This window comes from Ylistrum balloti, unplaced genomic scaffold, assembly GCF_031769215.1.
Source record: "Ylistrum balloti isolate Yb309-2 unplaced genomic scaffold, AGI_CSIRO_Ybal_v1 Utg369992, whole genome shotgun sequence".
NCBI classification, from domain to species: Eukaryota; Metazoa; Mollusca; class Bivalvia; order Pectinida; family Pectinidae; genus Ylistrum; species Ylistrum balloti.
The window spans coordinates 988,393-1,002,750 of NW_026782074.1; the positions used below are offsets into that span (position 1 = coordinate 988,393).

A 14,358-nucleotide genomic window follows, 5' to 3' on the forward strand; every position below is an offset into this window, starting at 1 on the left:
ATGATCATAATATTTTGCTAACAAATTCTTTAGATAAAGCGCAATAAAGTTCGACAAAAATTATATTGACCAATATTCAAGTTTAAAAATACTGTACACAGTAACCAAGGTATTTATGCTGATGTTGTGAATTTTTTATGAAGCTGCTAAAAGCATCAAATACCAAGTGAGCAATACAGGCACATTAGGCCTTCTGTTTGACTTCCATTTCTTCTTTTTTTCCTGGAAGGATTCGCGTGTATCGATGAAAAACACATATTAGACATAAAAAAAATAATTGAATTGTTTTTTATAAAATGTATACCGTCCATTTATAATGCAGTCGATGGATACATATCCAATGATGCACAAAAATATTCAACAATAACATTTGATACATTGTACGATTATCACAGTTGTAAACTATAGGTAAGCATTTAAAAGGCCATAGTTTGGTGATGTCTGGCACCTTTAACTATCACAGAGAAGCAAATATAATGAAGCATAGTCAGGAGTACTGAAACGTATTCCGCGGAATTAACGAAGTATTGCTGTGTGACACACGTGTGGAGATTGATCACGTGAGATTACGCCATTGTCATTTAGAGACCATTTGATAAAATCATTGCACACAGAAATGTTAGAATTATTTCACAAACCGTGTTCAGCTTGATGTACTGTAACAAGTCCAATATCATTACAGTACCAATTATGAAAATTATACGCCAATTGCTTAATTTACTCTATTATCCGACGAAAGTTTTTTCATGAGTACACGGATTCAGGCTTTTGTTGGCCGAATTTAATATTTGATGGGGAATTGCCGATTGCAGCAATAGCGGAATCTTTCTGTTTTACTTCCAAATTACATACGTCATAAGGGTTTGTGTCCCGTGTGACGTCATTTCCTCTGTTAGTATCACTTGAGCTGCTGTTGGCTTTATCAGAACACACTGGACCAACAGAGCTGTAGTTTTTTGTGCGCTTTCTCTTCATTTTCTTAATACCGGCTTTGATTTTGATAGCATCGTATGGAGTAGCGTAGTCCCGTGACGTTGAAATGGTAGGATCTTTGAGCGGTAGAGGTTCAGAGTAGTTATTTATTCTGATGACATCGATGTCCACGTCGACGATTTCGTTGTAGATGTGTTCCTCTCCAGGGTCGTTACCACTGTCGTCGGTCTCTTCGTAACCTCCAATGCTATTGTTTGTGTCTATCCATTCGGAAGTAGACACGACGCTGGTCTTCGTAACTTCTGCGTTGTTGTTTTTTGGCTTTGTTTTCAAGCATCTGGAACAAAACGTTCATCGATTACATAATTAGTCTCGGATGAAAGACAGATAAAGATCTATCACATAAAGGTTACATATTTTCGCGATACTGCAGGCCTATACAAAAAACGTATGGCGTAGATCACTTACGAGTGCTTTGCTAGTTTTCTTTATTAAATGAATCTTCAAAAACGTCAATTTTTTTGTTTGTTTTGATATTCTGAACCGTGATATTGTTAAAACTTTCCATCCAGGTTACAACAGTTTTTTTTTCGGTCTAAAAGCTGTACATAAAACGCCCGAGTAAAAAACATCTTTCAACACGTATTTCTAATCAGAGACAGAAGAGTAAGATTAACGAATCTTTGGAAAAGTATTTGCCTGATAGGGTCTCTCAGTATAAGGGCATAAACCTAGGAGACCACTGAAGTAGTTCCGAGATAAATAACACAAATCGGCTGCGCAGAATTTCTACAGCCCCTACTTCAATAACATATTGATACACCTCTTCTTTATTTACTTATTAACAAGTAACTGCTTAAATCAATTAACCCCGTTTGCCTAACTTCCGGTTAGATGCGTAAAAATTGTGTTGCCCTCTTGAGTCAATCACGCGATAGCGGTAGAGTATGCTGACAGACAAACTGAGAACGATCCAATTACATTAGAGACGGTATACTTGACAACGTGCTGACAATGTGCACATGACACATTCCAATACACTGTCTTTGCTTACAATGTGCATTTGACACTTTTTCCATCAAATGGACAGTGATAATATTTTAGCTAAACTATCTTCGGTTTGCATCGGTATAATAAAATTGGTTATTAGTAATATCACAATGGGACGGATTATAACTAAATAGGACTATAAATATAGATATTATATTAACTCATACAGCACAATACAGCATTAATGAAAAGCGAAGTTTTTTTGAAGTTACAATGTAATACTTCCTGTTGTTAAATTACTTGAATTCACTATGAACACTAATAATGGAAACCTGGCGCATGATTGGTTCATATATTACACATAAAGTATATTTTTGTTAATACGGAAAAACTTACTTCCGAATCATGATTCCACAGCCAAACAAAAAGCTGACGAACACAGCGGATCCCACTCCAATAACTATATAAATATACAGTTGTACATCTGAAAATGTAATACAAATAATACAGAAGATTATATCTAGGGACGTTCATTCACAAATCAGCCTGTTGTTTTAAGTGTCAGCGGCGCGGTATTGTAACATTAATTGGCATATAAAGACTTAAAAATGTAAGATATATAAACGGTACTGTCTTATTATCAGCTTTTATAAACAATCATTTCTTTTTATGTATGCATGTCATCATGTATGTTCTTTATTTCCTAGCATGAAATAGATCACGCCAGAGTTACCTCCCCTTGTTTTAGATCTTTATCTAAACCCGATTAAACTACATTTTAACTTGCCGGTAAGGGGTCATATTGAGATGACCTTCACCTAACGCAGCTAATCGCGATGATTTTCCAAGATGTTCGCCACGATACTTGCTTTGTATCTTGGTTAGTCTGAGTGTCCCGAATGATATCACAACCACAATAGGCGTGGCCTTGGAATGCCCGCTCGTGCCAAAAGTGTATTTATTTGATAATACATGTTTATAATTTCTCATTTTATCAACCATTACGCCAACAATATCAGAAGGAAAAGAGGAACAACCAGTTATTAAATCGAGCTCAAATGTCAAGCAAAAGTAGATTTTAGGTCACTGGATCATTTCACGACAGTGTGAATGGAACTTTTCAAAAATGCTTGAGGGTTGTTGGATGAATTCATAAGTTACAGAATGATATACGAAAAAATAAAGAAAAGATACGAAAAGGTGCCCTTCAGTTTGTTTTCTCCTTCCGGATCTGAGACAGGCTCGCGTTGATTGCATGGTAAACAATCAATCAGGTCATCCGAATTCCCTCTCTATACCTCCATACGTTTTATGAAGTTCTGTATTTTCCTCGCAGATTTTTTCTTTTATCTTTCAAAGGGGTAATTAGCCCACCCATCCCATTATGCCGTGTGGCTACGATGCATGATGAACATTGAACATTTAAGACAGCTGAAGTACATTATATCTAACAGGTTGAATTTCAGTATGTATCTGTTGGGTGCCCTAGTTACTGTTAAGCAATCAGTCGTAGTCAAACATTATTTAATACAAGAACATTTTAATGTGGTAGCAGGTTTTGGTGAACTTACTCATTCCTAGTATTCCCTTGGGTTTGTGAACCTCTGTGGAAATGACATTTGTCACATTATTTGTTCCAGGGGTGATGCGTATTTCGTCCGTGTGAGCCGAATTCGTAGTAGTTGGGAACTGAACATCTATAGGTCCGCGAGTGGCCGTCACTTCTGATGTGGCACACACGTATCTTAGACTGTCGTCACATCTTCTGTTTGTAAGTTTCCAATTCACACTAGTTTCATTTTCCATTGCAACACATTGACCGGTGTCGTCTCCATCTTATGCAACAAAGAATGGTATGCTAAGCTATTACATATAAAATGAGAGTCGTAGAGTTGAACAGCAGGGCTGACGATACTGACTTTATCGTAATGGAAGTTTCCGTGGTAAATGAAGACATCAGATACATCTTTCACGCATATTTGATCAAGTTTATTGTGGTTCTGTTAATCACTATTTCAGTGCCGCCGATCGTCGACGAATAAGGACAACCTCTCAGAATACAAGGTCTTATAATTCACCTTCTTTGTTTTCTATGTCTCTATGTATATAGGTCTTAGATGATATTTTTGCTTTAATGCATGATAAAATCTTGTTGACCCAGTTACATACACTTTGGTGTTATTTTAATGTTTTTATATTGAAATGCCATATACATACACCTGACATTTTTTTCATTATGTATCATTTGTATAACATTCGTTTGTAGAGTGACCATTTCTTAATTGTAATTATGAAGGAAGCAATTTGTATAACTTTCAGTTCGGAAGAGGAAAGGATATGAAAAAAAATAATTATTTGAAAAAAGCACATCCAAATACACCCACATGGCAACATAACCATAATTTAAACTCAAATTCCAAGAAACTATGGCAAAATATGAACAAAAGTAAGATTTACGCGGAGACTCCTGAAAAAATAGGATAATAAGACCATGTGTTCCGGAAGGGTAAGCTTGTTATACTTCATCGACAATGTATGCAACAAAGGCACCACTTACAAACTAACGAACATCAAATACAAAAATATCTTCTTTGTGTTTGTATATCAAAATATAGTTCATATATTTGAAAACGTATTTCTCAAAGCAAGGTTGAAATCGTTTTCATCAATTTGTCATACTTACGAGCAAATGGTGGGCTGTCGTTCCACTTAATGCTCGTGTTTCTAAACATGCATATCCAATATGTTTCGTTTGTAGGAATATCCAGTTTTCCGTTATTCAGTGCGTCAACATCCGTGAAGAATCTATATGGCGAGTTGTCTATATATTCTCTCATTTTATACCAAGATGTCTTAGTTTTGTTTATCGTCGTCGTTTGCAAATTTTTTTCTGTTGAATGAAATAAGATATTCTATGCATTATATGACTTAAGTACGTAATTCTGATAAAATGTCGACTGGGAAATCATAGTCGACTACATATATTAAAGCAACATATCTATCATAAACACTTGAAAAATGTCCCCATTGCCAATTTGTCGTTGTGTTTATTCTTCTCACAAAGACAATCCCTTTTTCTCGGAGTCCTCGATGTTTGTGTGATGTAGTGAGGTCCGACTAACAACAGATAAATGTAACATAAAGTTTATTTCTTAAGATGATGTACAGCTCGCTAAAACCTGAAACAAAAATCGCATTTGTAGTGTTATACAATGTACTTACCTTTCTTGTATATAAAAGGTAATTGTAAATTGCAATCAACTGCATGTTCTGTCCAGTTTCCATTGATGTATGTTATGGCAGCACAGGTGTGATTTGTATCTAAAATAATTAAGACACTTGGTAAATCAAAATTAAAAAATATAAAGTAAATATTCAAATTACCTATATCACTACGTTTATACACTGCATCAATGACTGTGCACAAGACCCAAAAGTGAATAGCACATTTCATATACAAATCATGTCCAAATCAGATACAGTAGAAAAAACAATGGATAAAACATGCAGCTGTTTCGGCGTTCTAGGACACGTCAGTGATGCTAAAGGTCTATACTTTGAAGCTTAGAATCGGCTGAGAAAAATCCAAAATGACCGATAGAAATTTCAAAATCTACATGGGGAGGTTGCTTGCACTAGTCGCATAATAAATGGAATTCATCATTTTCATAAGTCTGATAATTTCAGAATGAATTTACATGTAGCTTGCAAGTTACGGAAACCTTCGGGTAATGAACGTCCAACAGCAGTGTAACATGTTTTTTTTATTATATATATACATGTCCAGCATTAATTGCAACGCTGATACACAATATCTCAAATCATATGTCATTGATTGATTTTCTTTATTACAATTGTGATGACCGCAAGGTTTTAACGTTAGTTTCAATCTCACAACTTGTATGTTTGCGTGAATTTAAATATATCGACTAAAACTACAATTGCAAAGCACCAACACAACATGGAAAAGAAACCTTTCTCCGAAGTGATTAGTAGAACGCTACAATAATGATGTATTACTGCCACGCGGGTTTCCGTCGTATCGTGAATACTTTTATTTCATTAAGAGAACCCAACGCTAAACTCTTAAATCATTTACTGGAGGTTCCGGTATGTGAAGGTAATTGAATATATAACATTAAGTAGAATCTCGAATTTACCTTGCTGTAAGGTTCTAGTTGTATAAGTTGTATAGGCCCGTGGTCCACCACATTTTTCCAATGCGTTTCCTGGACATGCCATGCTACAGTGATTTGATGATACAAACTGGATACCATATTTAAAAAAGCACTCACACTTTTCTCCCTGTGAGAATAATTTGTACAATTATATCATTATATTTTCGAGGAAACAATTCTAAACGCATTAAGCATTTCTAATCAGCAATTGCATATGTCATTAATATGCCATTGAGTCTATAAATCAACAGACTTATACATTAAACACTCTTTATCTTAGGAATAACAAATATTGGGTACAATAAATATAGTACATCGCCGCAATCGTGTCGTAATGCGGAATTCGTCAAAGTTAATTGCAAGGTTACTTTACTATACGTTTGTCTTATCAATAACAACCGACCATGATCATTGCTAAAAAAGAACGTATCTTTACTATGATACCAAACACCTATATTCATCAAACGACCAGGATCGTGAGTTTTTTTTCCTTGCACAGAAAAATGAATGGCGGTACAAATACATGATCGAGACTGATACTGAAACATACTACGTGAGAAATACGTCCAAATCAAAGACAAAATATACAGAAGACTAAATAATGATAGAATTTCAAGTCGACAATTCTCCGTCGAATTTGGTGGTAGGATCTTCCAACCCAACACTGTGCCCTCACTTGGAAGACTTGTTTTTTTATTTGATAAGAGACTGAATTTTCCTCGATCACTTCTTTTCTTTCCACCAAGCTATATGATAAGCTTCATTATTTAAATTTCCCTATATATGTTCCAACCCCTCCCCCTAACCCCCCGCCGCCACCGCCACCGCCCATGCACACACACTTTCCTCTTCTCCGTTCCGTACTGCTATTCACATAGTAAATGTATAACATTTGAACGCTATACGTAATACGACTAGTGACTGGAAACTTACATAAAGACGTAGCATCATGCCTCTAGAACATGCCATTGCACACATCACCGCATGATTGTTTCGGAAAGTGTGCGTTTCTTTTACAGTACCAATATCTTGTCCGTCTGTCATTTGACAACCTGTAAATATTACATTCTACATGATGAAAAGAACAGGAATAGCGAATACACAATATTCTGATGACATCGTCAGGAAGGTAGAATTTCTACTTGACGATCTTTTCCTCGAGGTCTCGACAAACTAATTAGAACCAAAAAATGATCAAAAAGCTTATCGAAGAGGTAAAAAAGTCTTGTTTTTAACTCTCATGAAATCTGTTGACCGAGTCTGTTGTATATACCGAGCCGAAATGGAGATCAAGGACAAATGAGGCTCTCAAACATCAACAGATTACTTCAATGTAAACCTTCAACGCAACCAACAGCGACATCTCTCTGTTTGCTATTATTAGGTTGTTTGTTGTAAAATATCCGATTCTACTTCTAAACTTATAGTGTCTATATTTTTAGATGATTCAATATATTCTATGATATTACCGGTACAATTATAATTGTTATCATGATACTTCCTGGACAATTTGTGGTCGGTACTACAAGGTTCGGAATGAAAGGTCGGGAAATGTTTGATAACTATGATTTAATACTATAATAAATCTATTATACAGTGATAAAGTACATTACCTTCGGCTCTTATCCATGGCGAATAGACCTCCTGTCCTCCCGTCCACAATACATGCGGCATATTCTGTGTTTCAACATGGAGGTTCTGAACCACTGTGAGAATTGATTTCCCCTTATCGACAAACTCCACCAACTTCTGGTCTTTACATTGACGGCGGGCGTTGTACCAGTCTTTCCGTTCATTAGAAGCAATGTTAGCTAATAAAAGACCAACATTTCAATGTTAGAATAAAAAACTGAAACGGACTCCATTATTATATTTGTTCATACATAATGTATAATGAAGATGTAATTCGGGTGATTTGCTTTTCTCTCAATTTGAATTATAGTTATAATATTGTTTAGTAATAGAAAATTGAAATATCATTTTTTCTTTACTGTTATTATGCAGAAAAAAAACATTAAGAGAAAGCGACAGTACATACAATAACTGGAGATTAGAAACGTTTGCTGCTATGATCAGGTATGTATTTTATCCTACAAGGAAGCAAATACATAGAAATCCTATGTATATGGACACGAAATAAAGGACAGAAGTGAAAAACAGACAACAAAAAATAATGTTTGCTATTAAGTCGATCATTGTTATGTATGACGTTATTTGACATTTATGCAATAAAGTGTTCTGAACTTTGAAGCATGCCATTTAAGATTTCAATTCAATTACTGTGATGTTGTGTTGTTAAATAATAAAAAAACTATTGGCCATGTCGATCGGCTATGCGCATAAAGATCATCTGTTTACCTCAATACTTACCAACAGGAACCTCTTACAATTACGACGTATGACAGCATGATGATAATTTCCCGATTATATAACTTTTTTTTCTTCAAATATCACTATTTCCTAGATAGATGCCGTATACTGATAGAAAATAACATCGGGTTTCAAAGTGCAGATTGAAAAAGACTACTGTGAAGCTTTATTATTATAACTATGGTATCATTTAGATACTGGATGGAATGCGTGCTGGTTTCGCTGTACAGTCATGCCAGTGCACAAGTACTTATTTTGGAAGCCTGACCTTACTTGGACTGACCTCAGATTAACATTGCGAGTGCCGTTCATGAAACAGACGATGCTCAATTCAGTAAATTTATTATCCTAGCCCTTAAGGCCTATAAGTAAGTGTCGCTAATATAATACAGGGCAGCATATTGGCGATCGGTTTGGTAATGGGTAATATGGTGGTAACTTGTTTAACTTTGTTTAAGGGGGTGACAGTTTCCCGATATAATTGACCCACAGTCTAGAATTAATGTCAATAATACGTTTCTTATAGATTTTATTTCGCTCAGGCACACTGAAGTGTGAAACAAGAGGTCACAATTCGTTACATTTATATAAAGGCTCCTTAAGACTTTGTAAATATAAGTTAGTAAAATGAAATGATATCGATCGTCAATTAACGCTTTCGACATCAGTGTTACGAACAATCCCGCACAATATCAGTTTGTAATGAGCGATTTCAGTAGTTAAAGACGGGAAAACATTTGTATTGTTAAATATTTTGTGAAATAAAACTAAATGGAAATTTTCTCTACTGAAGGCTTGTTATTCTACCTTTATAGGGTATCTTTCATTTGTTTTTTTCTTATTTTTATTTATTTATTTATTTATTTATTCTTTAATGTTTTTAAATGTTGATATTCTTTGGTTATTTTGATACCTCCCATCCCATAAAACAACGACCTCGTTATCATCATGACCTTAGAGAAGACGAAATGTTTATCCCTGTACCTGGTCGAGAGTATCGCGAGATTAACCGCTATATATGATAAATACAATTATGTGAATAACATAATACATGCACATGTAATCATGATAATCCATCCCCGAAAATTAGTGATAAACATTTTAACGAGTTTTAAGCGGTAACGCGATTTATGCGTAACATATTCATGGTATTAATTTATATCTACAGATACCATAAATTGTTGATAGCTGTAGGAACAGGCATATTTGTACAACCGTGTCTTTAATGTTGATAGTTCTGTCCTCTTTAAATTCTTATAATACACCTGCATTTTGAAAAGCTGCCTCCGTTAATTTCTGAGTTTTATAAGACTCCAGGACGTGGAGATTTAACTTGTTATCCGATTTGGTACATACCGCCTCTGCAGTATGTGTTGATCACAGATTGATACTTGCTTGTGTATATGTACTTAAACAGACAACATATTGTTAACCGTTAGAACGAGTATCGAGAAGAATGTTTTGTAATGTGTGCATATATTAAGTTAATGATAAGGACTTCTTATCGCATTGTACAATATATGTTAACCAATTTGTGATGTTGGGATGCTGACTATTCGGTTTACGGAGATGTTTTTGCCACTCAGCCGAGAGTGTACTCTCTGACCTTACATTTCCGGGTTCTGCTGCCTACATACACGTATGGCACATGCAGTGTGGATAAATCATGTTCATAATTTGTCAGAAATTAAAACACGTTCTCACTTTTCATCTGATTAGGAATCTCTCTAATAGATGTGACTTATAATTAAGATAGGGAGGAGGTATAACGTATGCACAAGATCGTTCATACGATAAGTACTTTAAGTGTTTCAGACTTAATAATTTGCACATGCATGAAGAAAAGTAATTGAACAGCGAGAACGATTGCTTCAATCCCTAGACGAGACTGATATCTGATATGTATACATGTAAGAAGATTAATAAGTAAATGAGATCCACACATTTCGCGTTTTCTTGATACAATAAGCGATCCTGACTCCTACACAAACAATGTATAGGAAGAAGCAGCTAGACACACGAAGATGTGACTAGCATTATACTGTTCTAAAAGCTGTTTTTATATGATAAGGGCATGAAATACGATAAGTATTGTAAGGTGGGCCATTTTAAATATTTTTTTGTCTTATGTTGGTACTTTCATATTCATAGCCCGCATATATATAGTTTTAATACAATATTGAAACCACCATCATTCAGACAAAAAGATAAAACAAAACAAGAATTAATTATATGTAGTACACCTGCATGTCTTTAGACTTTTTTTTTTACTTTTTTTTTGTTTTGTTTTACTTTTTGATTGCACCAGTTGACATTATTACACTACATTTTTGTACTTAAAATGCAGTTCCTAATTCTAGTAAAAACACACTCTAAACGTGTGCCAAGTACAATCAATGATTGTAGTTATTTCAGTGATACAGGTTATCTGTTATTATCTTGGATTTTATATCCGGCTGAACTATTGCAGTATGTGTTCGGAGATTCCTGAATGGGAGTCATGCCGTTTGGTACGTATCACTGCTGGCCTATATTTATATAACACGATGTTTATTTATGTTGATCACGTGTTGATCCAGACCTAACACGTCCTTTAACTATGTCAATACTCATAGAAGCAATGTTTCATTGTGTTTAGTTTATCTAGACAATTTGGTCTTTTCATTCGAATGTTTTCTTTTTTTTTCTCTCTCTCTCTCTTTTTGTAATTTTGAAATGTGAATGTTATTTTTACGTATTTTACGTGACAGAAATCTACAGATTCAGCACAACAGGAAGAAACGTCATTCAGCCAATGCTGCACCGTTTGACCTGGCATTTCCGGTTCCTGTTTTAAACACATGCAATATGTACAGCATGTAATTTATGATCTCACACTGTATTTTGTGCGCTGTCGCCCTCTGTATCAGCATAGGACAGTTCTCATATGCTAAGAGTAGTTAAAGACGTATAAGTTGAAATTCCTGTAACTCTTAATTATAATGGGTTCATATTTCAAGACGAACTCTATGATGTGGTGTAAAGTGATAAGTGTTGGAGACTCGTGTTTTAAATCAACATGCCTTTGGAGTACAAAGAACGAATAAATATTAATACGTTTAAATAAAGTAGTTACAAATTACACAATGAAATACTCAATTATACAACACTTTCCAAAGCATTAAATATTTGTTCTGCGTGTATCATTAATTATAATACAATAATGTGATGGCGTTTGGTTTTCTTTAAGTTTTGCGTAGTTGACATCAAAACACACCGACGAATTTCCGAAGGTTGTTTAATAAAAAGTTGGTGTCAAAACCATAGTTCCTTTTTGTTGTTATTATACCGTGGTGCATTTAGGATACGTATCATTTTTTGTATTAGTTATCTCTAGTGCACGACTTCCTAATGTAACTTCTTGAGCTGTCAACATATTTTCATTTTTATCAGATTTATATATGAATTGTCGCCATGATCTAATTTTAAAATGGTGGTGATCTTTAAATTCAATACTACTGATTTGTGTTACTATTTTCATCAGTGTAACTATTTATCTCATTCTATTATACAAACATTTTGACGCAACTATTGTGGACGACGTGGATGCTGCCCGCGACAGCTCAGTAGAGTAGGATGTTGAAATAAAATATACACTGTTAAAAAAATGACTTGTTCTTCGTACCTTCGGATGAAAACCCGAAGTGCGTTGTTCCTTATTCTTGTCTGTTCGTGATTTTTCCCGGTAAACGGAGGAAAAGACAGGCTTTTTTAAAATTCGTAATGACTAACGACGACGGGCCTTTCGTACATTGTTCTGTGTGGTAACCACCAACTACTACAAGGAGACCCGTCTTATAGAATCAACCTGGCTGTTCACAGAGCAAGAAACGCGGCAACCAGAAAAAGTGTACATGTACGCACATTTGATATTATTATTACACACTCCTGTTTACTTATCAAACACGTCTGTTTGTATTCATACAAAAATGGAAACAAATAATGTGTCTATCAATGTTACACATAGATGTATATCTGTTTATATCAATACTGTGCCCACTTATATCAATAATACATTCATTTGTTTATTACAAAACACGTATATATATTTCACATCCATCTGTTTACATTTCAATACTTCACTTACATGTGTAAGAATAATACTACATTTACTTACATAAACCAATGCCATACTCTTGTGATTAACAGTATTTTCACAAATCTTGTTCATTTCCGCACGTCATTCACGTTCTCGCTTCATTCAAAGTTTATTTTTAGAATATTCTGTTACACGTGCCATTTTACCAAGTTCAAACTAGCTTTTACATATGTATAAAACCTGTTGCCACGCACCTTAGCGAGAGCTATTCGGTAGACGAATGGAAATAAGCAGCAAAATAGGAGTTTTAAGACAGTCCACAATTCCACATGAAAGTGAAGTATTCTGAATACATAGTGATTGCCGGGTCTAACATAGCGTAGTATTTAATTCTTTGCTACCAGTGGGTATATTTCTAAAAATAAAGTTCTGTATTGCAACTGTTCGGCATCTTTGAGCCTACGCTCAGGTTGTTCCCGCTATTTCATACATTTCACATACATACACTAGCTCACATGTTTCAGCTTTTGCATGTTTTGAAGACTTGCTTTTAAAACACCATGTATTGCGTGGTTTTCCAATGGTTAACTCCGTGACGTTCAACAAGTTTTTTTATAGGCATTATGCATCTAATACATCGCATTAGTACTAATTGCCACGCTTTTTAATTGATAACCTTTGACCTCTGAACAGGTTGTCTATTATTAGACGTTATTAAGGCGTGGGATGATAGGCTACAGCTGTGTAAAGATGACTAGGCTGTTAAGTGTACACATTAGCTATATACTTTATCATATTATCTGTGCGGGCTCATGGACAAGTTAGTATTTTAATGTTAAATACATTTTGTGGTTATACCAAACTTGACAACATAATTGAGCAAACTATCTTACCGGCATTGGCGTTCGTACAGCATATTAAAATCCAAATGGCGAGAACCACACTAGACGATGATGAATCCTCCATGTTTTTGGTGAGTAGATCCCTCAATAGATACTACTGCTGTTTTGCCTCAATCAATACTACTCGCGGTACATGGTATGCGCCTGCTCGGAGGTTGCCCTGCACACACGTTGAAAGTATATTACGTACAAGTGTTTCCCACTACCGCAACACCACCACCGTGAATTGTTTATTATACCAGAATTTCAAGTGCAAAAGGAAGAAGTGAAATACTTAATGTGAAGTTGGAGAGCGATGTTAAGTTGGAATGTTTGTGCTGTGACGCATTATATATATAGATACACATACCAGCTGCACACTAGGTCTCCGTGTTTCGGTGACAAGTCAATCACACCAGTGTCCTCTAATTCATCAACTGCTTCGTATTTACGTGTGTATGTTTTACGAAGTTGTATGTGTATACATTATCTCTTATATTTTACACCTCATTCATTGTAGTTTAACATGTTTAAAAAATATATGTAAATAAATGTTGTGTCTGAAAAGTCACCTCACTGGACAAAACAAAACAAACTAAAAAAGCTAAAATACCATTGAAATTAATTAATATATATAATCGATCGGAGTATTTTCAATATTCAATCGCCGAACGAAATTTGTGAAGTCTACTGTATCTCCCGGACGCAGTATTACTACTATAACAAAATATAGATATTACGATAAATAGTTATTTTTCATTTCCATTTTACATATCTTATATTTTATTTGTTTATTAAATTTCATATCCATATATCATCTTTTTAACAGCCGCTGTCAGTTGTGCTACTGTCATCCTTATCTTTAACGGTTTTATTAATTTCTACCTTTCAACGCAATATCGCTTTTGTTCTAGTTTCTTGTGAATGG

At 34.9% G+C, this 14,358-nt stretch overlaps 1 protein-coding gene across 1 annotated transcript; it reads right to left on the reverse strand.

The window, feature by feature from the left end:
• Positions 1-269: 269 nt before the first annotated feature.
• LOC132547976 (uncharacterized) lies at positions 270-13,768 on the reverse strand. Its single transcript, XM_060211792.1, has 9 exons — positions 13,443-13,768; positions 7,715-7,912; positions 7,035-7,153; positions 6,084-6,228; positions 5,146-5,244; positions 4,607-4,813; positions 3,495-3,758; positions 2,320-2,407; positions 270-1,270 (listed from the first exon to the last, which is right to left on the reverse strand). The coding sequence occupies exons 1-9, from the start codon at positions 13,513-13,515 to the stop codon at positions 745-747; spliced, it is 1,719 nt and encodes a 572-aa protein (XP_060067775.1). The 5' UTR covers positions 13,516-13,768; the 3' UTR covers positions 270-744.
• Positions 13,769-14,358: the final 590 nt, after the last annotated feature.

Bases quoted from the DNA above. Each gene is read 5' to 3' on its own strand.
- LOC132547976 (XM_060211792.1), bottom strand. From the start codon at position 13,515: ATGGAGGATTCATCATCGTCTAGTGTGGTTCTCGCCATTTGGATTTTA. The intron at 4,814-5,145 runs GTAAGTACATTG...TTCATTCAACAG, and splicing joins ACCTTTTATATACAAGAAAG to AAAAAAATTTGCAAACGACG. The intron at 1,271-2,319 runs GTAAGTTTTTCC...GTTTTGTTCCAG, and splicing joins TGTGGAATCATGATTCGGAA to ATGCTTGAAAACAAAGCCAA.